We start from the raw sequence: 27,093 nt of genomic DNA, 5'->3' as shown, positions 1-27,093 counted from the left end.
CCCTTTGCGTGGAGTTTGAGGTTCAGCGGTTTGCTTAATTTCGATGCATGCAAGTGTCTTTGTGAGTTTGCCTGTCTGTCACCAGAAGTGCTGTTTCTCTATTCAAGGTTGTGCTTCTTTAAGTGATTTGTGGAGGATCTTATTACACCCTCATAGTTTTAAACCCTTGGATAATGGCAGAAGGTGTTGTACAAACCTACTGCTGTTGCAGCATTGAAATGAAAAGGTCTCTTTAAATGTTCGTCGGGTGACTTTGAGTCGTTGGCTTTTGTTTAAACAGATCATGAACATCCCTCGGTGTCCATGTAATCTTCTGTGAATTGTGTTTTAGACCAGCCTGTGCTTTGAGGCCCAAGAAGTCTCCTCTCCTACTAAGAGCCCAGTCCAGCCCCAGTGGAGACAGAAGGTGATATATGATTTATTAAGTTCTTATAATTGCCGTGATGAGGATCTGCACCGTGTCAAATCTGTTTGTGTTGACGTGCAGGCTAAAGAAGCCGAGGATGAGCTTCAGATGGAAGAAGCTGAAGAGAGGACCGTGCAGCAGCAAAGCAACACACAGGAAGCTGCGATCAGCGTCAAGAGAAGTGAGTTTGCTTCCTCTGGGATTGGACTGGGGTCGTCTCCGTAATTTAACATTTCTGCGTTTGCAACTTTGGGTCCGGGATCTCCAGCTGAACCTGACAGTAGGGATGTTTCCAAGAAGAAGATGGACTCCAGTGAAGCTACGACAGGTCAGTGCTGCTTCAGCTCGTCAAACTCTGAGCCAGTTTTTTGAAAGGCTTTTTTTTCACTCGTCTGTTTTGGTCTACCGCTGCTCCAGAGAGTGTCTCACACATAAACCTGGCTCACGAGGAGGCACCAGTCGATAGTTCCAAGATGTCGGACGGAGGTTTCTGCGGCGGCTGCTTGCCTCCTCCAGCAGGCGGCCCCACACCGTGCGGCGACGTGGCTGCGTCAGAGAGGGAGCGCGACTTTGCCACCCTCTGCCAAAGCAGCATGCCCATGTGAGTACAGGGAGGAGTCCACATTACGGTTTAAACACGGTAAAGACAGCTTTAGATAGCCTTGATTTTGACCCTGGTATTCTGTAGTCTCCATGTTTTAGGCTTCTTTTCTTTGGGGTGATAGGATCATGGTGCAAATTTGCAAAAGCAAAGATCTGCTAATGTATAATGAAACACTTTTTATGCATTTTAAAGTAATGTATGCACGTTAATAGCCTTAAAAGGGACATTAGAGGTTAGGTTAAGAGTAGATCTGGCCCATTGTGGCAGTTGTGTTCTCACCTTTTTTTATTAATTTATTTTTGGTAGAGCCCTTTGACAAACTTTTAATTTGTTCCAAAGTGATCCAGAATTATCAAAGCTTTACTTTATTAGATCATGAAACATATAAAAGTTGTTTATAACAACAGTTTGGACTTATCAGGTCAGCTATTATTTTTAAATAATCAAATATTAACCAAGCAGTGGTTGGTAATGGCATCCTTAACTAACTTAAACCAAAAAAACTTTATTGACTAAATTATTTTATAAATGGGAAAATGTTTGCAGATATGTTGCTTATATTTACTCTGGATGTCCATTATTATATTTAGTTTATACTAGATGAATAAATACACTGCAACACGTGACATTTTTTCCCATCATGTCTGACATTAAATCAAAGTAAATTATTCCTTTTTTAGCTCAGTTAGCGTTACTGAAATTATCTTCATACCTTTGAGGATGTTTTGAGCTTTGTTTGAATTGAGAAGTGTGCTTCTGAATTTGTAGAATTGCCTTTTAAACTTTACAAGCATCTCACAATAGTTTGCTGGGACTGAGACTTTGGCCCATTCCTCCTGACAGAGCTGGCGTAACTAAATTACATTTCTAGGCTCATTAGATATTTTCAGCTCTCCACACAACCTTTTCTGTGGGTCTTCCATCAGGGCTTTGTGACGGTCACTCCATAAAACAGGGGTGTCCAGCTCCAGTCCTCAAGAGCCGGTGTCCTGCAACCTTTAGATGTGTCCCTGGTCTGACACGCCTGAGTCAAATAATCATTTAATTAGCAGGACTCTGAAGAACCTGACTGCATACTGAGGAGCTAACTGTGCTATTTGATTCAGGCGTGTGGGGCCAGGGAAACCTCTAAAAGTTTCAGGACACCGGCTCTTGGGGACTAGAGCTGGACACCCCTGCCATAAAAGGTTAAAACGTGTACATAAGCCACTTTGTAATATATTTGTTGACACATTTAGGGTTATTGTCCAATAGGACGACAAATTTGCGCCCATGCTTTAGCTTTCAGCTCTAATGCTGTTGTAGGGTCTGGTCAGGCTTGCTACCTTCCTCCCTTTTTCTTTGCGCCAAATCTAAGAAAAGCCATCATTGGAGGTACCATAAATCTTTGCTTTATAGACCAAGAGGACATAAATGAAGGTCTTGGTGCCTGAGTGCATTTGCAAACTGTAATCTGGCCTTTGATGTTGGTTTTGGAGTCATGGCATCTTCCTCTCTGAGTGGCCTTTCAGTCCATGTCGTTTCAGTGGGAGTTATCACACTTACCAGCTACAGCTAGCATCTTGATAAGATGCTTATGTTCTGGGGTTTGAGTCCCACATTTGGATTAATTTATTAGATCTTTATTTAATTACTAAAAGCTATAATTTACTGTTAGTAAAGTTTAAGTAAAGCTTTTTTTGATCAAACAGAATTGTTTTTTTATTTACCAGGTAATCATTTTATTCAGTGTTTAGGAGATTACTTTTTTTCATTATATTTAGAAAATGCTGATTTAACAACCAGCCTTGCAGCAAGAAGGTCCCTGTTTCCAATTCTACAGGGTCTTTTTGCACTATTTGCATGTGTGGGTTCTCTCTGGGTATTCTGGGTATAGATAATGGGTGTTTAAAAACCATCACTGCCGACAGATTTATATTCTTCTTAACAAGGTAAACATCACAACTAAAAACGTATATTCATTACTCCATAAAACAATACCACTTTGTCTTTTTTCTAACTATCCCAATCTGAAAACTAAAGCTGCCAGGTAAAAAAACAAAAAAAACAAAACTTGAAAAACAATATATCACTCTAAAATGTGGAGTAGAATTGGATGCATAAAAGCATGAAACAAAAACACCAAAGCACTTATATATGTATTTAAGCAAAAATCCTGAGTAAAGCTATTGAAATCATATCAATGATGCTCATGCTCTAAACCTGGGACCCAAAAATTATTGTCAGAGACCGGCATCCCCTTTTGGTGGGTGGGACTCTTTTTATCCGGGGGGATTATGAGAATAAAGCCATAAAATTATGAGAATAAAGTGGCATTTTTACTCTTATAAAAAAGTGCAGCCCATCCCCCTGTGTTAAAGCTATCCTTTGGCATCAGTTTCACAAATATAATACTATATAATATATATATATAATATAATAATCTTTTTTGCATAACAGCAAAAAAAATCATGTCCCAACCCCCACATTGGGAACGCCTTCTCTAAACAATTTCCCTTTGATTACATCAATATTGTTCATTTTGCAAACAACTTTCATCTATTTTTGCCGTGACGGCGGCATCTGCTGGTCACTGCTGCATCTAGAGCTACTTGGAACAACAATCAGTGCTTCTTATACAATTGAACATGATATAAAGTTGCTTTTAATATTTGATGGACATCGAATTAAAACTACTCTGAGTGGTTAACAATATATGTTATAATTTAGGTTATAACGTTACTCTCGGATGTGTTTGCTCATCACGTATTTGTGTGCAGACTCAGCTCAGCGGTCGCAGAGCACAGACGAGCAGTGCGTCCGTCTCGTCGGACCCAGGGCTCCAGAAACCCCCTTAGGGCTCTGGCAGCCAGAGAGGACATCAGGCAGGACTACATGGGGGACCGGGACAACGCCGCAGCCGAGGAGAGAGGCCAAGCAGAAAAAAGTGAGCCCGTTTTCCTACGACTCTCTGCTCCCTTCTTGGGCTCAGCTGCTTCATGTCGCGTTCTCCTGTCTGCACACAGACTGTAAGAACTCTTCCCCGCCGGAGTCACTTCCCGTCACCTCTTCAGATAAGGAGACAACCAGGACTTTCCCTCCGTTCAGCAACCTGATGCTAATTCACGTCAAGGGTAATGAAAAATGGTAGAGGTTCGTCCGCTGTTGCTTTATTGAATTTTAACCCCCACTTGCTGGACTTTGACAGGGAGGCGGCAGGTCCAGGTGCGTCTGGTAGAACCCTCGGTCCGTTCGCTGAACAGCGGAGACTGCTTCCTGCTCGTCGCTCCGGAGCACTGCATCCTGTGGAGCGGAGAGTTTGCCAACAAAGAGGAGAGGGCAAAGGTACCCAAAGGACAAGTTTTTCATGACAAAAGCATGTTATCTGCAGGCAGTTTTGGTGTTTATATTAAGTGCTTTCCAAAAGTATTCATACCTTTTTGACGTTTTCTTCATTTTGTCCTGATCATCGGACTTTGACTGAGCCATTATGAATATTTGTCGAACCATTATACCTCTGGCTGTATGTTAAGTGATGTCTGCTGGAAGGAAAACCCCAGCCCCAGTCCTTATTTTTCCCATCACCTCTGTCTCCTGGTTAAAGAAAACCTTCCCCACAGCATGATGCTGCCACTGCCATGTCACACGACACCACTCCCTGACTACAGCGTTAAGATGATGTGCAGCATAAGTGCAATAAGATTGAGCAACCTCATTTAAACAAACCAAATAATTCACACATTGAACATAACGAAATAAGATTAGTTTAATAAACTACTATTTGGTAAAAAATATTTACCACATAAAATAAACCTGTTTATCAGACATATTTATTGCCCCATCCCTATCCAAACATGATATTGTTGTATGTTAAGATTGTAATAATTGACTTTAAATAGATGTTCCTAACTCTCATCGCGGATAATGCAGTCGACATTATCCACATCTTATTCACTTGTGAAGTAAATTTAGCATATTTTAATTCAATTCAATTCAAATTTATTTATATAGCGCCAAATCATGAAACATGTCATCTCAAGGCACTTTACAAAGTCAAGTTCAATCATATTATACAGATTGGGTCAGATTATACAGATTGGTCAAAAATGTCCTATATAAGGAAACCAGTTGATTGCATCAAAGTCCCGACAAGCAGCATTCACTCCTGGGGAACCGTAGAGCCACAGGAAGAGTCGTCTGCATTGTACATGGCTTTGCTGCAATCCCTCATACTGAGCAAGCATGAAGCGACAGTGGGAAGAAAAACCACCCATTTAAATGGCCCTCATTCATTCTATGGAGGAGTGTAACAGAAATCAATCAATCAATCAATCAATCAATCAATCAATCAATCAATCAATCTTTATTTATATAGCCCTTCACAACTCATGAGGTGACCAAAGTGCTGTACATAAAATCAGCATTATAGAAACAGAATTAAAAACATAAGCAAGTACAAAATAAAATGCAAAAATATGCTACTGAACGCTAAAAGCCAGCTTGAAAAAATATGTTTGCAGTGCAAATGTCCAGAGGCAATTTGCTCCAGAGTCCAGCGCCTGAGAAGGCCGGATCACCCCCAATTTTGGTACCTAGCTACAGGCACTTCTAGCGAGAGCTGGTTTGTTGACTTTAAGGCACTAGTTGGGTTATGGATGAACAAGAGTTCAGACGGGTATAGAGGGGCAAGAGCATTAAGGGCTTTAAAAACAAATACTCTTTTAAAATCAATCCTAAAAGAAACTGGAAGCCATTGGAGAGAAAAAGGTCTGGGGTGATCTGCTGTGGCCGTGGAATGCTGGTGAAGAAGCTGGCAGCGGCGTTATGAACCCACTGAGGACGGCTAATTGACGACTTGGAGACACCGACGTAGAGCACGTCGCAATAGCCAATCCTCGAGCTTATAAATGTGTGAACGGTTTTCTCAAGATCAATACCTTTAACTTTTTGTTAAAAGACATAATTGATAAAAACTAGTCCGGTCAATTTGCTTGCCAAAATCTCAAACTGCTGTCAAAGATGACACCGAGGGTAAGAAACTAAAATCAGAATGGACGTAATCACCAGTTAAAACGTACTATGTTTCATTTTCATGTGAATTAAGACAATTTTGCCCTAACCACATCTTCATGTCTGAAATGCAGGCGTTTAAGGTTTGAAGAGCTCTGCTTGAAATTGGAAATACAGGGAGATGCATCTTTTATATATATAAAAAAAAAAGACCCTGTCCCCATTTTGATACTATCTTCTATTAGCGCCACCTACTGGTATGTTTGCTCCATCAAACGGTTGCCCTTGATAGTTTCCATGAGAGTTTGATGCGTTCAGTTAGCTTTGGTTGGTATCATTAACCCTGTAGTCTGAGACGCTGCTGCAGGTCCAGTTAAGCGCATGAGCCCCAGTTTTTGAACACCTAATGTTTTTAAAGGTATACTATGCAACCGGGGTTGATTTTCCAGCGAGGCTCCCCCCAGAGGGCAAAAGTAAAAGTGCACTGTCATAAAGATGCTCAGCTGTTCTGGTTTCTCCGTCAAGCCAGGCGCGGTTGTTTTGAGCTTAGCAGACAGGCGAACGCAACGAAAAGTCAAAAAAACGCCAAACTCACGCTACCGCCTCGCCAACATTCAAAAGAAAAAAATAAATAAAATAATAATAATAATTAAAAAAAACTCGATATGCTTGCATGTTTATTTGATGTTAACACGCCTTTCTTTATTGTTGCTTTCGCGCGTGCATATAGTGAATGGCAGGACAAAAACACATGGAGTTCTCGCCGTAAAGCAAGACCGACTCTCGCAGTCTTGCACGAGACTTCTGAGCCTGTGGGTGTGGGCTGAGGGCTCCTGCAAGTACGATATTTCCCCCACAGACCACCAGGGCGGCCGAGAAAACCTTTGTTCGACCTGAAATGACTCATTTAATCATCCAAAATGGTATGGAACACATTAATTAACTGAAAAATGTTGCATAGTATGCCTTTAAAAATCATGTAGCTTTTCCCCACCTTAAACAGCTTAATACTTTCGCAAGGCACCTTATCGTAGCCTGTAAATATGTGTTAAATGTTCTTTTACCCGAGCTCAATGTCTGAGTTCCTTGCCCATGTTCCGGTGTGGTTTTTCAGGCCCTTGAACTGGCAGCCTTTATCCAGGGCCATAGGGACCTCGGCTGTCAGGCCCCCCAGGTGCTCCACCTGGAGGAAGGCTTGAACTCCGATGGCGCCGACGCTGCAGACTTTTGGAGCCTTCTAGGAGGGAGAAAACGTTACAGAGGTTAGAATAGAAAACATGCATCAACACTAGAAAGCTTTGCATGAGTTTTGCGTTTTTAACACGCTTACTTTGCTATTCCCCATCCATAGGAGCTGGTGCTCCAGAAGAGGATGAGCTGTTTGAGCAAGGAGTTGTGGAGTCCAACTGTGTTTACAGCCTAGTGGAGGACAGATTGGTGCCTCACGAACGGGCCTGGGCCTCCGTCCCCAGCACCTCCCTGCTGGGCTCCTCTGAGGTCTGATCCTCAGTCCGTCCATGTGAAGAAAAAAAACCTCTTGATTCGCAGGACGCCTCTGTGTCTCAGAGTCCTGACACACCGTTCTGACGCTTCCAGGTCCTGGTGTTTGATTTCGGCAGCGAGGTGTATCTGTGGCACGGACGGGATGTTTCACCCGGCAGGAAGGACGTTGCCCTCCAGCTGACTCAGCAGGTGTGGGCGGGCGAGTACGACTACGGCAACTGTCGAGTCAACCCACTGGATCCCACTCAGAGCAACCCCAGCGTTCAGCCGTACGTCCACACACTGCATGGTAGAAATCGGCGGTAGCTCCAGCATCGACATGCAGCGCTTACGAAACTCCAGGATGCAACATTTTGTTTACACCATATACACTGTGGGATGCAAACTGATACCGGAGAGGGAAAACAGAAAAAACTGTGGGGAAAACGCTGCAGACGGTTTTATCCACCTCTTCTCGCCCCGTTGCTGTTCACCAGAAAGCTTTCTCACACAGCAGCAGAGGTTTTATTTTATTCATTTAAATTAAGAACCGTTACTGAGATATAAATCAATAATATTTCCAAACAGTACTTACGTACGTAATACTTAATAATGTAAGTATTTCCTTTACGCACATTGTGCATTGTCGCATGTCATTGACACAAAAAGTTCTGTTAAAAAAAAAATTAACATTGCTTTAATCTGACCACATTGATGGTTCTTAAAAGTTTACACACCCCTGATAAGATTTCCGATTTTTGAGATTTAAAAAAAAGAAGTAATTGCCATACCTTTTACTCTTTTATTATGACATTCTGTACAATTTTATGTAAAAAAAATCTAATTGGTTATAAAAGGAACATATAAAAAAAACAACAAATTACCGTATTTTTTTGTACCATAAGGCACACCGGATTATAAGGAGCATTAAATATTATTCCCAAGCGTGTAATATCACTCCGCCCCTCCACCTACACACATACTACCTGAGAGGGAGAGCTATCAGTCTCTGTCAGGAACACAGAGTAGTTGCCCTGTTTCTAACATAAAGCCAAAATAAACGTAATTTTTACTTTTGAATTAACTAACTAGGCTTATTGTTGCTAACGCCTCCTCTGGGCACGGGCTGCCTTACATTAATGCACTTCTAGTTTCAACATTACAGTCAGGCAGTCTTGTAGACAGCTCAGGGGTCCGATCAGGTAGTGACACAGTGTACCGTAATGCTCCTAATATCCATTGAGCGGAGCGGCTTTGTTGCTAACAAAGTCGTACTTACACATTTTAACAGATTTTTGAGCACATTGTACCACATAAAATTAGTCAGTAAGCACAACGGTAATCATATATAAGGCTAACCCTCAATTTTTGAGAAAATTTAAGCATTTTAAGTGTGCCTTATAGTCCGATAAATATGGTAGGTTACCTAAGTTTGCACACCGTTAAACGTTGATTAGGCAGCGTTTGAATTAGTTTTAAGGTTCAGGCTTCTTGAGGTCACCCCTGAATGAAATAAAGCTCAGCTGTCCTAGTGGGGAACAATTCCCACACAGAGGAAATTATGCAGTTTTTTTTACTCCTTTTTTTTTTTTTTTTTTTTGTCTGGGTTTATACTGCACTGGTGGCTCATATTTCACACAGTAGGCTGACATGAAAGGGGGCTTAAGAGAGGGGGGGGGGGAGACATACAGCAAAGGACCCCAGCCTGGAATTGAACCTGCGTCAGCGGCGTCGAGGACCAAGGCCTCCGGACACGGGTCATGCTCACCACCCCCTTGCATGCCTCAGAGCATGCCTGAAATTGTGCAGTTTCAACATTGAATATCTACCTTTGGTGGTGCTTTAAAAAAAGCAGTATGTGTTTCAACCTAATTTTCAAATTCCTGCCGTCAGTATCCCCAGCTCTCCTGGGAGGAGAGTTATACGCTTTGGGAATTAGTCTAATGGAAATCTAAAATGTGGACCTTCTGTTTCTGGTGTATAGTTTCTGCAACGACCGCATTAACTTTCATGCTGGTGTGGCTCTGTGCTCAGGAGGGGAGAAGGCCGTCCCAGCTGGGCTCTGCTCGCCGTGGTCTCCGAGGACAGCGAGACGGCTCTTTTCAGGGAAAAGTTCCAGGGCCCGACGCGTGGAAGCGGAGACACCGTAGAAGTGACTTCAGGGAGAGAAGAGATGCAGGTTAACCTCATAGTTCAGTGGTTCAGAGCCTTAATGCGCCGTACATACCCTCAGCGCTCATTTTCACTACTGTAACAAAACTATATATGTGTTATTTTACAAATAACCAGGAATATTACAAATGATTGATAATTTTCCAGTCCGTGCTTGCTGAACCACCCCAGCCTGAGTCGTTATCATCGGACGGCCTGAGTCCCTGTGATGTTAAAGCTCTGGCATCAGGCGGGCTGCTGGACGAGGGTGTTTCCGTGCAGACCGTCCTGGGTGGGGTCGACGTTCGTAGAGGCCGTGGGGTCATCACCCTGGAGGAGGGCCATCAGATGGAGCTGAGGACCGTCTCCGTGGACACCTGGCATGTCCAGGAGTTTGACGACAGTGAAATCCCAGTAGAGAGCACGGGGCAGCTGCACGAAGGAGATTCCTATGTGATCCGCTGGACATACAGCATCAGTGCTGTTGGTCAGTGAATATTAATTATGGTCTGTTACAAAAAAACCCCCCTGAAAACATGGGTTTTCTCCCCTATAATGTTCCATTTTGTTGATTTATAGATAACCAGGATGAGTGTGGCAATGCTTCCAAATCTAAGGAAAACACAGCGTTTTTCTTGTGGCGTGGTCGGCACTCCAGCGTCAGCGGAGAAGACACAGCAGCTTTTCTATCCATCGGGATGAACGAGCAGGAAGACTCACAGGTATGGCTGTTTGAATCAGTTCTGCATGTGCCTTCAACGCAAACCTAAGAAACTCTTAAGGCCTGTAAAAAGTGTTAATACTAAAACGCAGCCTAGAGGCCTTAGATCTGAACCCATCATTTTATTTTCAGGGTTCCCCAGAGGCTTGAAAATTATAGGAAATCTTTTTAGTGTTTTTTATTCTGCACAAGAATTACAAAGCAGATTGCATTGAATGCACACAGACACAAAAAGCTCTGATCTCTGATAATGCAACACCATCTTCTGTAATTTACTGGCAAAACAAAGTGTAGACCTAATTTGCTCAGTAGTGCTATTTTAGTAGTAGGTCTACTACTACCCCCCCCCCCCCGCCCCCCCCACACACACACACACACACACACACACACACACAACTTTTTACCACAGGCAGATAAAAAGAATAGTGTTAAAGGTCTCTATTAATAAAATAAATAAAAAACATAATGAGTCATTTTTCTATTTCTTAAAAAACAAAAAGAACTGTAACATTTTAATGCAGTACTTCAGCACTAGAAGTATTTTTTTCCTAAGTTACTTATTTGCTGACCTCCTTTTTTCAGCTGGTATCAATTTCTCTTCATTGGTTTGTTTGTAGTTGGTCTGTTTTTAGATGCACCAATTATAGTTTTTCTGGGGAATGTTTGGCAAAAAATGTCAAAAGTGTTTCTATAGCACATTTAGAAATCACAATAGTTGACCAAAGAGCTTCACAATTATACCAACAAACACACAACAGCCAATAGAATAAAAATTGAATAATAATAAATAAAATACAGAAGAGTTAAGACTCATACTTAATTAAAAGACATTCAAATGACTTTCTGCTCTGAGCGGTGCAGATATGTAGAAGTAGGGCATTTCAAGCTCGATCACCTCTACGCTTACCTTGGATCTCAGAACATCAACGAGAAACTGGCTCGTTTTTGAGGAGGTCGTATACAACTTTAATAGCAAGTAATAACATTTTTAAATCAATCAGAAGACAGTCATCAAGCCAATAAAGATATTTTAAGACCAGAGTTATGTCTTAATGAATCTTTATACTGGTTAAAAGACGAGCTGCAGCGTTCGGAGATAATTGTAAACACTGGAGGGGTGATTGATCTAGCCTGACGTATAAATAATGACAATAATTTAGGTGAGACGTGATAATAGATGGCTAACCTTCTCTAGGTCCTTAAAAGAGAGATAAGGCAATGAGTCATAGTTGGAAAAAGCTTGACTAAATGACAGCAAACCACGTAACCTCAGTTTTCTTTTTGTTAAAGTTTATAGAATGTGACACCATCCAGGTTTTAATTTTAGTTTAATAAGGGTGCCGGCACATTAGCCCTGCCTGGTTTAACTGGCAAAACACTGGCAAACATATAAAATATACTTGAAAGATTAAGATGCCTTCCTCCACTCTTTTGTTTCAAATAATGGAAAAAGAACAAGTTATATTATCAGACTTGAAGGTTGCACTGTGCATTTTGATCATCAGGACATAATAAGTGATAATGGGCAAATACAACTTCCAAATCCACATAAGAGGAAAATGCTGTCATACATTATGGGGCATTAGAGATCAGCGGATGTGGAAGCTGAAGGAATACCTTTGATGTCTGTTATTATTTTCACCAAGGCTAGCAAGAAAAACTGCATTGGATATTTACATCCTTGAACTTAAAAAAATCAACACAGAAATCTAAACTCAAAAGTAAAAACAACGGCAGATTTATATATCACAAGTAATGTATTCTATGCTGCACCTTATATTGCTACAGCTCTAATAAAACACAAAAAGGGGAAACAAAAGGGGCATGGTGCCGTAAATATGCTCACATAATACATTTTTTTCAGCAATTTTTATCAATCAGCAAACTAAATATTTACAGCCGCAGAAATCTCCCCCATACAATTAATGGTGCACGTTTTCAGCCATAGATGCAGAAAATGAGAGGTTATTTCCAGCTGCCTTCAGGACTCTACTGACCTCGTGTTTCTGTAGGTGGTCGTACCTCAGGGTGCCGAACCCCCCTGCTTCCTGCAGCTCTTCCAGGGAGGCCTGGTCATCCACAAGGGAAAGCGAGAGGAGGCCACCTCCACTGCAGGTGGAGTAAAATCTGTATTATACTTTTTGCCTGCTTCATATTATTATTATTATTTTTATTTTTTTTACTGAATTAGCATTTGTTTTTCTCACATCAGACTGGCGTCTGTTTTGCGTGCGTGGAGAGCTGCCAGAGGAGGCTTTGCTGCTAGAGGGGGAATGCTGCTGCTCTAGTCTGAGGTCCAGGGGCTCTGTAGTGCTGCTGAACAGCCAGCAGGGGGCGCTGTATCTCTGGACTGGCTGTAAAGCCCATAGCGGCGCCCGTGAAGTCAGTAAGAGGGCAGTGGAGCGTCTCACTGAAATGTAAAGCATGAATCCTGTTTTTCGGTCTGAGAGCAGCGTACGTGTCCAGCTCTCTGTTTTTTGACCCTCATGTTTTTTTTTTTTAGGAGTCCATCGGAGCTGGGACTCTGCAAAAACAACCCTGTGAAGGTGCACTTTGTGGAGGAGGGTTCAGAACCTGCAGACTTCTGGACGGCACTGGGCCAGATGAACAGGAAGGCCTATGACTGCATGCTGCAAGGTGCCGCATAACGCCTGTTTTACTTACCGCCGTTAAGATTACGGTAAGAGGCAACATTTCTGTCCCCCTTTTTGACAGATCCAGGAAAGTATAACTTCACCCCCCGCCTCTTCCACCTGAGCGCCTCTTCCGGTAAATTTAAAGCGGAGGAGCTCCAGAGTTCGATCCGGCTGCCGGGGGTCGTGATGGCCATGCCCTTCGTCCAGGAAAGCTTGTACACTGTTCCTCAACCAGGTGAGAACACATGAAAAAAGTCCAAGCATATTAAGCTGTAAATAGCTATTTATAATGAGTAGAAATGTCTATATACAGGACTGTCTAAGAAAATTAGAATATTGTGATAAAGTTCTTTATTTTCTGTAATGCAATTAAAAAACATGAAATGTCATACATTCTGGATTCATTACAAATCAACTGAAATATCGCAAGCCTTTTATTGTTTTAATATCGCTGATTATGGCTTACAGCTTAAGAAACCCAAGTATCCTATCTTAAAATATTAGAATATCGTGAAAAAGTATACTAGTAGGCTATTCAACTAATCACTTGAATCGTCTAATTAACTCGAAACACTGCAGGGTTTCCTGAGCCTTGAAAAACACTCAGCTTGGTTCAGTAAACTAAATCACAAGTATGGTAGTGGTTAAGAGACGACATCAGATTCTCACAGTAACTGGTGTACTGGCCATGGCATTACTGTCCTTGATTGGCCTGCCAATTCCCCTGACCTGAACCCCATAGAGAATTTGGGGAGTATTGTGAAGAAGAAGCTGAAAGACACCAGAGCCAACAATGCAAATGAGCTAAAGGCCGCTTTTGAAGCATCCTGGGCATCCATAACACCTCAGCAATGCCACAGGCTGATTGCCTCCATGCCACGCCGCATTGATGCAGTAATCTGTGCAAAAGGATTCCCAACCAAGTACTGAGTGCATTAATGGACATTTTCAAATGTTTGATTTTGTTTTGCTGTTATAATTATTTTTTTTTAACTTGGTCTGAGGAAATATTCTAATATTTTGAGATAGGATTTATGAGTTTTCTTCAGCTGTACGCCATAATCAGCGATATTAAAAGAATAAAAGGCTTGCGATATTTCAGTTGATTTGTAATGAATCCAGAATGTATGACATTTCATGTTTTTTAATTGCATTACAGAAAATAAAGAACTTTATCACAATATTCTAATTTTCTGAGACAGTCCTGTATATATTTTTTTTGTAAAGAAACACCCTACAGAAATAGTAAAGCCAAACGTCTCTGATTCTAAGTCAGTTCTATAGTTAAATGTCCTCCACTTTCTGTTATCAGCCTTGTTCCTGCTTGACAACCGATTAGAGGTCTACCTGTGGCAGAGAGGTCAGCCTGAGCAAACGGAGAGCTCCGCTTCAGCCTGGAGCCTGTGGCATAACGAGAGAAAGTGTGCCATGCAGACGGCTCTGCAGTACTGCAAAGGTCAGGAGGGTGCTTCCATGGCTAATTGCCCCAGAAATGAAAGCATTGGTGTAAATTTTTTGCGTTTTAATGTGCTTTCTTTTTTTTTTTTTGCACCCACTCTGAACCAGAGATAAACCCGAGACGGCCCCCGCAGGCGTATCTCATCTTTGAGGGATCAGAGCCTCTCACCTTCACTAATGTCTTCCCCCGCTGGGAGAGGAACCTCGGACCCATCACACAGGCATGCACACACAGTTACATAATTAGTATTTCCTGCCAGAAAGTAGGTTAGATGTTGGGTAGCATAATTATTTGAGTTGCTACGCAGGGATACAGCAGGGAAAAGCGTGTGACGCCACAGCTCCACACATTTAGGGAACCAGATTCTGCAGCTCTCTGTGGTCCCTGGGTGAGAGTTGCTCCGTATCAATAACTGCTGTAAACTAAACCTGGGCTGCATGTTCTCCCCCGTTTCATTCTTACTTGAAGGAATTGATTGTTAAATTTTCTTTTTGAGACATTTAGAGTGTCCTGCTAAAGTATTATTACACCGTAACCTTCTGTCATGTTGTCATTTTACGACCGTAGACTTTTATGGAGTAGATCAACATAAAGGAGTGCATATTTGTGAAGTGGAAGGAAAAGGGTGCAAATAAAATCTTAAAAGTGTGGCATTCATTTGTATTTAGCCAATTTAACTCAACAGGCTTTCCTCCAAGACTGCACTGTGCTTAACTTCATAATTTTTCTAATCAGCTGTGACCAGCGGCCCTGTCTCTGGTCTCCCAGCAGCGTGATTCGGCCACCACCTTGTTTCACAGTCGCTTTGTGTGTTCAGAGTGAAGTGCAGAATCTCCACACATTACATTACTTCAGCAGGTTTTTAATTTATGAGTATCAGAGTGAAGAGGCTGAATATAAATGCCATACATGCCACACTTTAAGATTGTTGTTGAAAATTTTCTCTACTTCACAGTCATAATGCTGGAAAAAAAGCTTTGGATGGAGGATCAAATTTCTAAAAAAAAAAAAATACTAGTTTTGTCATAATACCTAATAAACATGATTATTTGATGAAGAGATAATATCTTCATCCACCTGTGGGGTGGCAAAATTTGAAAAGGTTCAATGTGTATCAATACTTTAGCACCGTCCTGTTTAGCTTTTGATATTTTCATCTCGTTTTGAACATTTGCCTCCAAATAGTTGACCCTTAACTCCCGTTGTCAAACAGGATGCCAGTATTGTCCTTATTGGTACATTTCCCTGTGGCAGGGAATAGGACGCTGGTTAGAATAGAGATTGACGGTTTTAAAAAAAAAAACTTAAGCTAAACATTTGGTGAGTTGTTCAGATTCATAGACAGCAGCAGAAGTTTATATTTCAACATTACAACCAAAATAGTCAAGAAAAGACAAAATTCCTCAATTTACTTGGTAAAACTTGAGGAATCCAGGATAGCAACGCCGAGAAGGCCTAAAATAAAATACCTTTTTAAATACCTGGTGGAATTTCAGAAAACGCCAATCATAAGCAAAAGTAAATGCTGTATGTTTTTCCTTAATTGCTCTGGTATACCTCCTTTGACAATGGCTAATGCTCAATTTCACTCATTCCATGTTGATGTGTATTAGAGGGACTCAGGGGAAGTGAAGCTGACCTTGGTGCAGGACGCCCTGGCCCAGCTCATGAAGACCCAGTACTCTGTAGAAGAGCTGCTGCGGAGCCCCTTACCTGAAGGAGTGGACCCACAGCACCTGGAGGTCTACCTGTCTGATCAGGACTTCCAGGTAACCTGAAAGGACGTGCGTCTGTAGCCCTGCAGTGGCGTCTCTCAGCCAGCAGAGTGCAGTGTTCACCAGAAACTAGCGCTTATCCCTTTATATCAGAATCATAACTCCTGAGATAAAGCCAGAACGTAATTATTAACATTTGTTGTTGTGTCTATAAACTAATTTCTGCGTAGTTTCTGTTTCAGACTATTCTGGAAATGAAGCGAGACGAATATTCCTCCCTCCCAGTACAGAAGCAAACGGATCTGAAGAAAAGCAAAGGGTTGTTTCATTAGACAACCGGACGAAGTGAAATCTTACTGACGATGCTGCACCTGGGTCTTCTTGCTTTAATAAGAAAGGAAGGTGAAGCAGGGATAGCGCCATTTTTATTGCACAAAAGACTGCTCAGAGCGTGATAAACAGAGAAAGACGAATCACTTTATTTATGTCAGAGTAATACGAGTGTGTGAACTTTTACCTGGGAAAACAATTTTTCTACAGTAACCACATGGTTCCTATAGGGCAAATTCTTTTTTTCTGTACAAGACAGTGAAAAATAAGAAGCTATGGAAATGAGCAAGAAACATCAAATGAAAAACTGGGGAGGGGAGTGGGGAGCATATCTTTTAAAGAAAATCAGTGCATGTCAATGCAAATAAACAGGGAAAAAAAAAGAAAATACAGAAAAAAAGAGAAAATTCTCCATGTGTTCTTCTTTCATTTGTGCATTTACAAGAAAGTATCTGTGAGCTCAGCAGAACCTAGCAGAGTTTTCGATATTGTCACCAATTATATTTGTGTTCCCCAATTGTCATCCAACTGTTATTTTTGTGCCAGGACTTTGTGTACAAAGCCACGTAGGCCAGTGTGCTCACATCGTCTGTGGGTAATGCCTTATTACGGCTCCTTGGGGATTCACTATTAGCTATGCATGAAGGAGCAGGTAGACATGCTCCAATAACGTCCCTCCGGCCCAAAGCGACAAGCTAATTCAGCTTCACCTCAATCAACAGAAAATGTCCTCATGACACACCGACATAGCTCTGTAAAAAAAAAAAGTGTTTGCACTCTAACAATGTTTTTGCTTTTGTCACACATAAATTGTTTCAGATTGGAAAAATAAATGTTATTAACACACAAAGATAAAATAAGTAAATAGAAAATGATAATTTCAATTATTTGGGGTGGGAAAAAAGCTGTTCAAACCAGATCTAAAGGAATTCGGGGACAGACGGGGGGGAAAAAAAATAAGTCACAATAGGAAAATAAGGCAAAAACATTGCTAAGGCTTTTGGGACTCCAGCGAACCACAATGAGAGCCATTATCGAAAAATGGAGGAACACGGAACAGTAGTAAACCTTCCAGACTGTCAAAATTATTCCAGGAGGGCACAAACGGCGACCAAATCAGCATCTAAGGTACTGCTGGCCTCACTTACACCAGTTTAGGTCAGTGTTGTGTATTTAAAAACAAGGCCAAAACCACTGCTGCTGAAAACTCTGCCTCCATGCAATCCTCAAGACTCATAGGAAAACATTCTGCCGACCGATGAGACAAAAGTGGAACCTTTCTGGAGGCGTCCGTCTTGTTACGTCTCTGCTGCTTCAGGACGTGAACGACTTGCGGCAATTAAAGGAGAAAAGAAATCTGCTCTCTACCGGCCACTCCAGAAGGAGAATATGCAGCATTCTGCTCTATTCACAGCACGTAGATTTTCAGTTAAATTGGTTAACCACAGTAAGAGGTGCAGCTCTAAAACATGTTAAAGTGAGGAGAGAGAGAAAAAAAATAGCCTAAAAGGACTTTATCTTTGTCTGTACTGCTTGTATCAGAGTATTTGTCAAACTGACCCCACACATCCTAAACAAGCCAGGCTTCTCTTACTTTGACACGCTGAGTTGGAGCACCTTCAGGTTCACTGGCTAATGGATGTTATTTTCGTCAGGATGGATTAGCTGACTAAGCCTCCTTGTGACTCCGGCGCTGGTTAGACTTGACAGGCCCACTGCTGGATGGTAGGTTCCAGAAAAAAAAAAGTTTCTACAGACATTTTGCTCCTATTCTGTCCTCTGGGGATCCGCATTTCTGAAACTGAGATGTCCGTTTTAGCATGCATCACTAGGTTGTGGCTGGAGCGCCGCCGTTTTTTTCCATGTTAAAATGGGCTATGATTGCAGGACGGTATCTTATCGTTGGAAGCCGGAACTGGATCTCAAATGGCATGTTCCCTCTGAGCGTCGGCTCCGGGCATGATCCGGTCTGGCTCGGACGCCAGCGCCGCCTCGCGCAGAACCACCATGTGATCCTCCGCCGCGTGGAGCGACTGGTCGATCCAGTCCATGCTGCCGGACATGTGACAGGCGTTGCGGGTGACCAGCACCAGGTGGCTGACTGACAGGAGCAAAGCTGTGGCTCTGAGGAGAAACAGGATTTTTTAAATTAAAATCAGCTGTCAGTAAAAGCGAGCATCTATGGAGCTGAGACGCTTCGCTTCGGGGCGATAAGACTCAGACGTTGCCTACCTGGCGTCCAGGAGGATCGGATCCAAAGGAGGGTACATGGATCGGACCACGTCGTCCACCCTGCATGAGAGAGAAGACGAGAACAAGTCGGTCGGTGTCAGGAGGTGTAACGATAACGTCAGGCTCTGGTGAGACGCATCACCTTGGGCTGATCCGCTTGGCCACGGTAATGATGTCACTCAAACTGGCCGGCGCTTTGACCTTTGCCCCCGATCCCATTGTCATGGCAACCAACTTTTCAGTCAAAGTGTGGCAGATCTGTGCGAAGAGCGGCTGTATTGGTCAAATAGGCGATGTAAAAACAGTAAAACCGACATTGGGCAAACACCCTAAAGGCCCATTCATACCCTACGTTTGGCCTACACTTCCGTATTTCTGTCCGTACGTTCTATCCTCCTTCATACCTCCGTCCGTTGAGGTGCGCAATAACCAATAGTTCCTCTAGGTGGCGGTGCTGGGCGCCAATGATTCGTCACTGATCAAACATGGCGACGGTCCAAGACGTGATTTTGTTGTATTTGCTCCGTAAGTAAACTTTTTGTTTGTCCATGTGCCCCAGACACGACACATCATATATGTGTGGGTAGTTGCGGACAAGCTCCGCAAGTCGTTCCTTGAATCCCGCCATTGTTTAAAGCCCAGAATTCTAACCTTCTTCGTGATTTTCTTGACATTTTGTACTACAAACTCAATTGCGCCCCCACCGTTTGCGGTAGTATTGCTCCGTTTCGTCCGTTATCGTAAGCTCCCAATTTTCCAAAATACGTACGAAATCGACGGTTAGAACGTATGAAACACTCCACACGTATCCGTCTTTTACGTGAGGTATGAATGGGCCTAAAGATGTTTAATGGCAAGGCAAGGCAAGGCAAATTTATTTATATAGCACAATTCAGTACAAGGACAATGCAAAGTGCTTTACATGTCACATAAGCTTCCGTTTAGTAATTGTTGAGTTATGAATATCAAATTCTTAGATCGTTTTACCTTCAGGATAGAGATACAGTGTGACACCAAGCCTCTGTTGGACATAAATGGAAAGTTACATTTAGCAACAAAGAAAAACAACAACAAAAAATAACAGAAGCAGCATCTTTCAAACAAAAAAAAAAAGGAAATCCATCCCAGATTGCTTGCAGTTACACGTACGATGCATCCTCTATCCAGTCCTCATTCTCCAAGATGGCTTCGATGTGGGGGTTCGTGATGACCACGTCGTCCAGCTCCAGCTCTGACGGCTCACTCTGGGTCTCCATGGCGCCGATCAGATCCACCGTGGGTCTGTCCAACAGCAGAGAAAGACCTGAATGAAGACCTGCGAGATGCTTGGATTCAAGGTGAGAACACAACCAAATCCCCAGCACCAGATAATGTTACAAAAGCCTTTTTTTTAGGCTTTGGTTATCTTGGTTCGGTTAAAAAACACTAAGCAAAAAAAAAAAAAACTTTTGTGATTTAAACCTATAAGGTTTGAAAAAGATTGTCAGAACAATCAAATACGTACATAAAAAAACTTGTTGGTTCAAGACTCAGTAGTTCATATCCATCTCAAGGACAAGGGACAGTCGTTTGAAGACAGCAATGTGAGGATTTTGGACGGTAAAGCAGTGAAAGAAACCAGGAGAAGCCAACAAAAACAATCTCATCTTTCCGAGACCAGCGGAGCAGCCTTAACTCATCTCCCCAGACCCCATGTGACCACACCCTGGGACAAGTGACCAAAATAACACATGGCATGCTTGGAGACATGTTTGGATTCTCAATTAACACTGACTCACATGTTGTAATTGCCCTACTAGGGGCTTTAATGGCTCTATTACTGTTATTGTGCAGACTGAAATTTATAACCCTGTTACTTCCAACTCTGTTCAGAGCTTTTGAAACCTTTCTGATGGGAGGTATAATGCCTTCCAGAAACAAGAGAAGACGTCCAGCTGCCTCCCGCTTAAGCACTTTTTGTAGCCCAGTGCTGATACCCAGAGTCCTCTAAGAGAGCTCATATCTTAGCCCAAAAGGTTTTTGGGCTAAGATATGATACATTTTTATCTTGGTGAGGAGGTGTGGTTGTCCCCATTGCTAGGTGTGATGCTGTGTTTTAACAGCTGTGATTGATTGATAGAAAAACAAGAATGTGCTCGTAGTTGTTAAGGAGAGAAGTTAACTAATTAAATTGTATTAAGAAATGTGTGATATGATAAAGAACTTATAAATAATTGTCACACAGCATCAAAATGTTTGAATCCTCATAATCATTTCTGGCGTGCTTGTTATGTTTACGCGCCATTCCGGTCATTTTATTACTTCATCTATTTGATATTAATGTGCTCTGAGCTGTCAGGATTTTACTGGGATTGCCTGCTTGTATAAAGCGGTTGTATTTGGAAAAACTACCGACATAAAATGGAGAAAGAACGTAGAAAAAAAACACCCCCAGAGAGAAGCAGTGCCTCTGTCCTCACAGCTGTGGGAGGAGAACAGAGGAGTGCTGAAAGGAAAATTGGTGCATGGATCATGGTGCGAATAACACATTGCTGCAGGTCAATTTGCCTTTTTCGCTGCATGTCTTGGTGCTTTTACGTAAAAGCCTGGAAAGTGAAAAGCGCTTCGTGCAGCGATCAAAAGCCAGAGAGGAGAAGGCGTCACACAAGCAAACTTCTAGATGACCATTTAGGCTGATGACATCATCATTTACATTACAGCAAATACTTTCTCACCTCTTTTATCTTGTCTAGAGTGTGTATTCATGTATATAGTTCTCTAAAACATTTTCCATTTCTTCTAAAATGATTATTATTGAGAGCATTTCTGTAAGTAATATAAAAAAATCCTCTGTACTCTGTAAAGTTCTATACTTTTTATTCATGATTATTCTATATTTTTCCTATTGTTTATTTACCCTGAATAATATGATATTACCAGAGCCACGCCTTTATCCTGTCGGGTCGCTGAAAGTAATACATTTTTGCCTATGGGGATGGTAAAATTTATCTCATCGACATATTAATAGTTGTATGATTGTTAAAGAAGTTTATGTGCTCATTTCCTCCACGTTTACATGGTGGATCAGCCAATCAGCTGTCTCTATTTCATCTCCCCTGCTTAAGACACTGTTAGCCTCGCTAAAAGTCCTCCTCACTACTCCTAACATGTTTTAACTTTAGGAGCTCTTTAAAAGCCCAGGATGATTCGTGAATAACTTCCTATTTAGGTAAATTCTAAGAAAAATCGTAGAATTGGCGACATTCTAAGATTTTTCCTAAAGTTGCGTCACTAAGAGCTACTGTTAGTATTAGGATTCTTTGTGAATACGGGCACGGATTTTTGTACGAGGTTTAGACAAAGCAAAAAATGCTTGGACAAAATGAGTTCTAAGCTCAGACATTTGTACGGGATATTTCTATAATTACAAACTTTAAAAAGCCTAAAAAAAGCTTGTTATTCTTTACAAAATAATGAACCAAAACTCAAAGACAGCTTCATCCATTTTTACATTAAGAAGCTACTTTGATTCTTTTCCAGGAGCGGTCTTGCAGTAATAACCTCAACAGTATTTTTTTTTTTTTTTTTTTATGAATTTGAGAGAAATACCGGCATATATGATAACAAATTAACCCATTACTACTCTACTGTTACCAGAGACAATGTTTAGTTTGTTTTGATTAAATAAAAATACCAACCGGGCAGACTGGATCATAATATCCACCCAAACCTGCTACTCTCCTTCACAGAAGCAGCACCTCTGTGACCAATAATTCTGACAGGGAGTCTCAAAAGCAGATATGGATTAGATTTTTATTTGGAAAAAAAAAAAGAGAAAAAAATGTATTGTGACAACAATAAAGCCATGAAGTGTCCTTGCCTTATATATGAGGGCTTATTTGCACAGTTTGAGGTGTACTGTTGTGAAGCTCACGAAGTAAATAAGTTGTGTTGGCCGTCGAGATCTTTCAATAATGTTGTTTAATCTAAGAAGTAAAGCAGTTCACTGGTTGTGGCAGAAGTCACAGAAAAGTTCTGTACCAATATAATATAACCATTTATAAGCCTGCTTGTTCTTCCGTGAGTATTTCTTATATTTACTAAGAGAAACCTGATCACGTTGTGAATCAGTCATTTAAGTGTGCAAAGCGTATCTGTGTTAATGTTGAAATTAAAGCACAAAGGCAGAGATGGGTGGAGAAGTTACAACTGGTTTTGCAAAGTCAGTTAAATTTCATTTGGATGTTTTGGAAAAGCTTTTACAGTTTTTTTTTTCTTACAGCTTTTCCCTGCTTATTAAAAGCCTGTCAAATCTTTTTTGGGGTGACTTTGGCTGCTAATTCACCTTTTTTCTTTTACCTGAACTATGACAACAAGTTAGATGTGCATTTAAAAATATGAAAAGTGGACAGGAAGCAGACAAACTGAGAAGACAAGTCGAATCTAAAATAGCCATGACATATCCAATTGTCGTGGCTTTGAAAAATAATCAAGAAATACAGGAAAAATCAGGCACAGGACATGAGATGCATTGTACTTTAGTGGGTTATTTACCGTGGAACAAGATGGCATTTTGGGATAACCGTGATGGAACTGAAACATTAAACTTCTCATGGTTATTTTTTAGATTCAGTAAAAGACCTTAGAAAAAAATCCCATCTTTGTGACAGGCTGATGGTAATAAAGATCCAAAAGATCCAAATAAAACGAGTTCCTTGCTAAAACGTCTGTTCCACACTGGTTCATTCCTGAAATTTAAGAGCGTTTAAATGTCTAAACGAGGTTTAACTACCAATTAACTTGACGTAGACATCTTTAAGGTGTGGGAGATCCATCGATGCAGGTACAGTGACAACAAACCCAATGCACAAGCTTCTTTTTCTGAGGCAACACTGATAATCCTTGTGCTTTGCAGGCCCAAGCTGCGATAAAAGGTGACGTATCCATGTTAACGATGCATGTTGTTTAGAGGCTTTGTACCAATTTACTGACTTGGAGTCGAAGTGGTGCAGCAGGTCGTGAGGATGGCAGTAGCGATGTCTGCACACTACCACCAGAGCAACGAAGGAGGCCAGGAAGATGGTGGCCAACACCCCTATGGCCACGATCACCACTGTCTCCATGGGGAACCCGAAGTCCCACAGCGTCTGACAGCAGCAACCCGTCAAGAAGAAAAGAGTCCAATCACGGCTGGGCTGATTGTCCGAGCTTAACTTACAGATAGATGCTCATCTGTGGAGGAGAGGATAATTGTTAGTTTCAGTCTGATTGGCGGCAGCCAGAGAGAGGCGACATCGTCACCCCACTTCAGAGCATTTCTGGCAGAAATGTTAGCTCTGCTAAGACGAAAAACAACTCTCAGCCCCCGGAGAGGAGAGCACAATCAGCAGCACTTAGTCTGGCTCTAAATATGACACACGCCAAGCGCTTAAAGAGCTTTTGCCCTTTCGTTCTGAAGTTTAATCGGGACAATTCCTCATTGTGGGGAAAACAAAATAGTCAACATCAAAATGGATTAATTGCTCATAAAGTCAAGAGTGTAAAATACAGTTTGGATAAACAATGTTCACACTCAGGGTGAAAGTATCAATAGACACCGTAATTCAACCTGTAATATCAGACCAAAACAAAACACAAAAGTGGTGTTTTCTATGTTGAGTTAAAACTTTGTCTGAGGCATCTTTTGATTTTAATCCCAGCACTTTGCATCCAGGGACACATGGGACATGGCACACTGAGGACAGCTGGCCATAAATTGAGATATTGGGCAACAATGGCATCGCAAAAACTGGACGTTTGTTCAAAATGGATGAAAAGACAAGAAGGAGCGTTAAAGCCAGACCAAAGGTGAAGGAGGGATTTCTGCAAAAATATGGGTCTGGTTTTGATCGTGGCATAAAAGCCCGCTGCATTCTCTATGTGTCTGGAAAAAAAAAAAAAAAGAGTCGGGCTGGCTGTAAAACATTCACACCTAGCTAAATCTTCTAAAATCTTGTGAGGCCATTGTCATGGTCTGATGAAACAAGTATTTTGGACCACAAACCAAAAGCACACCGTGCAACATGCCGATGGCAACATCATGACCTGGAGATAATTTCCTTCCTGCAGATGGAACTCTGGTTTTGTCAATTCAACTATTAATGGTTACAAATATGTCCGAGGCACAACCTTGACGTGTAACTCACCCTGATGTAAATGCACAATCCCGCCTCCAGTCACATTTTGAAACATGCCACCAAAGTTGGGGGGGGTCCAAGAGACATGGATGAGTGGTGGGAGTTTTGAGCAGGGCACGTGGCTGCAGCGGTCAGGATGAGGGAAAGTGACCTTTTAAAATGTTGAGTGACCAGGGTGACATCTAATGGTTTTGCCATGGAACTGTCTCCGAGGAAAGGTCTACGGTGATGAAAGCATGCAGTGTTTGAACAAATTAGCAATAGTCGCCTTTCAACCCAAAGACAGCACTAAGACGGGTTTACGACAAATATTGCAACTAAAAAAGTTCACATAATTTAAACACAGTTTAATTTAAACACTGTGCAGTAACCTGCAATAGACTGGGGACTTGTCCAGGATGTACCCCGCCTCTCGCCCATTGACGGCTGGAGATAGGCACCAGCACACCATGCGACCCCAACAGGGATAAGCGTGTAGGAAAATGGATGGAATTGCATAGTAACAATAAATTAGCACCCTAAGCCCCAGTTCATACAATTTATCTGCAAAACAATGTTTTGGGCATGAGTTACACTTTAAGATGTCAGCTGAAGAGGAAGGAAGATACCATGTTAGATCATCCGACCTTGTCCTAGCATTCAGCCGTACCAACAAAAGAATTACTGTTTTAAATGTCCCAGTGTCAGCCCAGAACTAAATTCAGTTCAGCTTTCAGGTTTTCTCACCTGAAAAGAGCCATGGATGACACACATCCTCACAATCTTACAGATCTGGAGAACTTTTTTTCAAAAATTTCATTTCATTTGATTTCATTTAATTTCATAAAACGAGTAAATTTTTTTGAGCGTGGATGTGGGATGCTGACAGACTCCAAGGAAGATAGAATGCTGAATTATTAGTATAAGCGTGTGCACTCTTATACAACCGGGTTGTTGCACCTTTTTATTTTCTTACAACAAATTTTGTATTTTCAGCGTGACTGTGGAGGATACACCTCACATTAATAACAAAAAAAAAAAAAAAACGTGTTAAAATGATTCATCATGGTCTCATATTTTCATCACAGCAAAAACATTTTGTGTGGACTTTTGAGAGTCACGACATGTCCTCTAGCATTAGTCCACCTCGCAAGTCTTGGTCACTGAAGTGTGTAAACGCAGTGCACCAACGCGGTCATTACATACACATCTCAGTAAGAGGTACAATTAATCAGCAAAACGCATTAAAAGCAGCGACATCGTTTCAGAATGTGCTCCAAGTGCAAATTCAGCACAGGCTGGCTAAGCTTCTGACATTACAAGATGGCAAACCTGCATTTTTGCCTGGATGATTGTGTGAGATTACAGCAAGGAATGTTGTAATTCTTTAATCAGATTAATTTGAGTTAAACTCGCAGTATCACAAAGAGCATTTGTCCGGCCTGAGAACTTAGTCATATTTCACAGGCCAGCGGTTTGGTAAAATCTGCTCAGACATCTGCTAGAAAGAAATGCTTTAACAAAGTTATCACAGGTAAGTGTTGAAATTTGTACAACACAACATACTAGTACACAGCAAAAAAAAAAAAGGAATAAAAAAGAAAAAGACATGTTTGCAAAAGAGGAGCATATCTTCTTTTTTCCATTAGTTTGTTTTGATTTTCGTCAACTGCAGCAATGATAAAACAATTGTTCCGTTTTTATTGAGCTGTGAGGACTGTTGTGTGGAGCTGCACACACTGACACAAAAGAAAAGAAGAAAGAAAAAAAAAACATTGATCCTAAAAGCTTGTGGCATTCACACCACACTCCCAAAGTCTGGTGGAATGTTAAATATACCATCTAGTATGAGTATCCATTCATATGCAAACACCTAAAACACATAAGCAGCTCTTTCAATAATAAAAACTAGTAACAGAACAAATGGAACAAAACACCGAGACACCAAGAGTTTTTTTTTTTCTGAACCATGAAACAATGAACCGAGACAGACACCCACATATTGACTTTTTCAAAGAACAATTTCTTGACGTAAACTCTGCAAAAACTTTTAAAGCTATTTCCAAAAGTCACTCCTGACATGAAACAATCAAATAAACCTATATTTCTGCTACCTACCTTTACATTGTGTCTTTTTTTCTTTGTCGATTCCTTTTAAGAGACAAAATAGTTTTTACTCCGGCGGCGGGGGCGCGGAGACGGCACCAGCGTCCCCCAGACCTTAGACGTGAACG

General features: G+C 41.5%; 2 protein-coding genes and 1 long non-coding RNA gene across 5 annotated transcripts in view; 2 read left to right on the top strand and 1 right to left on the bottom strand.

Moving 5' to 3' along the window:
- The window catches only part of svilc (supervillin c), an 18,624-nt gene extending 1,364 nt beyond the window's left edge, over positions 1-17,260 (top strand). For 2 of the 3 annotated variants that reach the window (XM_036147774.1, XM_036147776.1), the window contains 21 exons: positions 332-406; positions 488-587; positions 660-734; positions 824-1,007; positions 3,770-3,936; positions 4,016-4,123; positions 4,198-4,334; positions 7,114-7,261; positions 7,351-7,496; positions 7,596-7,771; positions 9,516-9,672; positions 9,801-10,119; positions 10,212-10,354; positions 12,366-12,468; positions 12,566-12,770; positions 12,857-12,990; positions 13,069-13,224; positions 14,302-14,445; positions 14,556-14,668; positions 16,062-16,217; positions 16,406-17,260. In XM_036147774.1, the coding sequence (XP_036003667.1) occupies positions 332-406; positions 488-587; positions 660-734; positions 824-1,007; positions 3,770-3,936; positions 4,016-4,123; positions 4,198-4,334; positions 7,114-7,261; positions 7,351-7,496; positions 7,596-7,771; positions 9,516-9,672; positions 9,801-10,119; positions 10,212-10,354; positions 12,366-12,468; positions 12,566-12,770; positions 12,857-12,990; positions 13,069-13,224; positions 14,302-14,445; positions 14,556-14,668; positions 16,062-16,217; positions 16,406-16,495 (3,036 nt within the window). In that variant the 3' untranslated portion in view covers positions 16,496-17,260. The remainder of the gene's footprint in view (positions 1-331; positions 407-487; positions 588-659; positions 735-823; positions 1,008-3,769; positions 3,937-4,015; positions 4,124-4,197; positions 4,335-7,113; positions 7,262-7,350; positions 7,497-7,595; positions 7,772-9,515; positions 9,673-9,800; positions 10,120-10,211; positions 10,355-12,365; positions 12,469-12,565; positions 12,771-12,856; positions 12,991-13,068; positions 13,225-14,301; positions 14,446-14,555; positions 14,669-16,061; positions 16,218-16,405) is intronic. The other variant, XM_036147775.1, reaches the window with a different exon arrangement.
- tmem98 (transmembrane protein 98) lies at positions 16,621-27,093 on the bottom strand. The gene is made up of 7 exons (XM_012851013.3): positions 26,978-27,093; positions 23,697-23,936; positions 19,875-20,006; positions 19,713-19,746; positions 18,868-18,983; positions 18,726-18,785; positions 16,621-18,617 (listed from the first exon to the last, which is right to left on the bottom strand). Exons 2-7 carry the CDS (start codon positions 23,825-23,827, stop codon positions 18,416-18,418), a joined length of 675 nt encoding a protein of 224 aa, XP_012706467.1. The 5' UTR covers positions 23,828-23,936; positions 26,978-27,093; the 3' UTR covers positions 16,621-18,415.
- Positions 19,989-20,957, top strand: LOC118566273. Its single transcript, XR_004932914.1, has 2 exons — positions 19,989-20,062; positions 20,279-20,957. It is a non-coding gene; the product is annotated as an uncharacterized LOC118566273 (long non-coding RNA).

Source organism: Fundulus heteroclitus, chromosome 16 (genome assembly GCF_011125445.2).
Source record: "Fundulus heteroclitus isolate FHET01 chromosome 16, MU-UCD_Fhet_4.1, whole genome shotgun sequence".
Classification (NCBI taxonomy): Eukaryota; Metazoa; Chordata; class Actinopteri; order Cyprinodontiformes; family Fundulidae; genus Fundulus; species Fundulus heteroclitus.
The sequence above is the reverse complement of the archived record's forward strand: the minus strand, read 5'-3'. Positions and strand labels throughout refer to the sequence as shown.

Coding starts and splice junctions, on each gene's coding strand:
- tmem98 (XM_012851013.3), bottom strand. CDS start 23,827: ATGGAGACAGTGGTGATCGTGGCCATAGGGGTGTTGGCCACCATCTTC. Junction 20,007..23,696: donor CTGCACCACTTCGACTCCAA/GTCAGTAAATTG, acceptor GCTGTTGGACAG/ACCCACGGTGGATCTGATCG. Junction 18,984..19,712: donor ACTGTATCTCTATCCTGAAG/GTAAAACGATCT, acceptor CTCTTCGCACAG/ATCTGCCACACTTTGACTGA.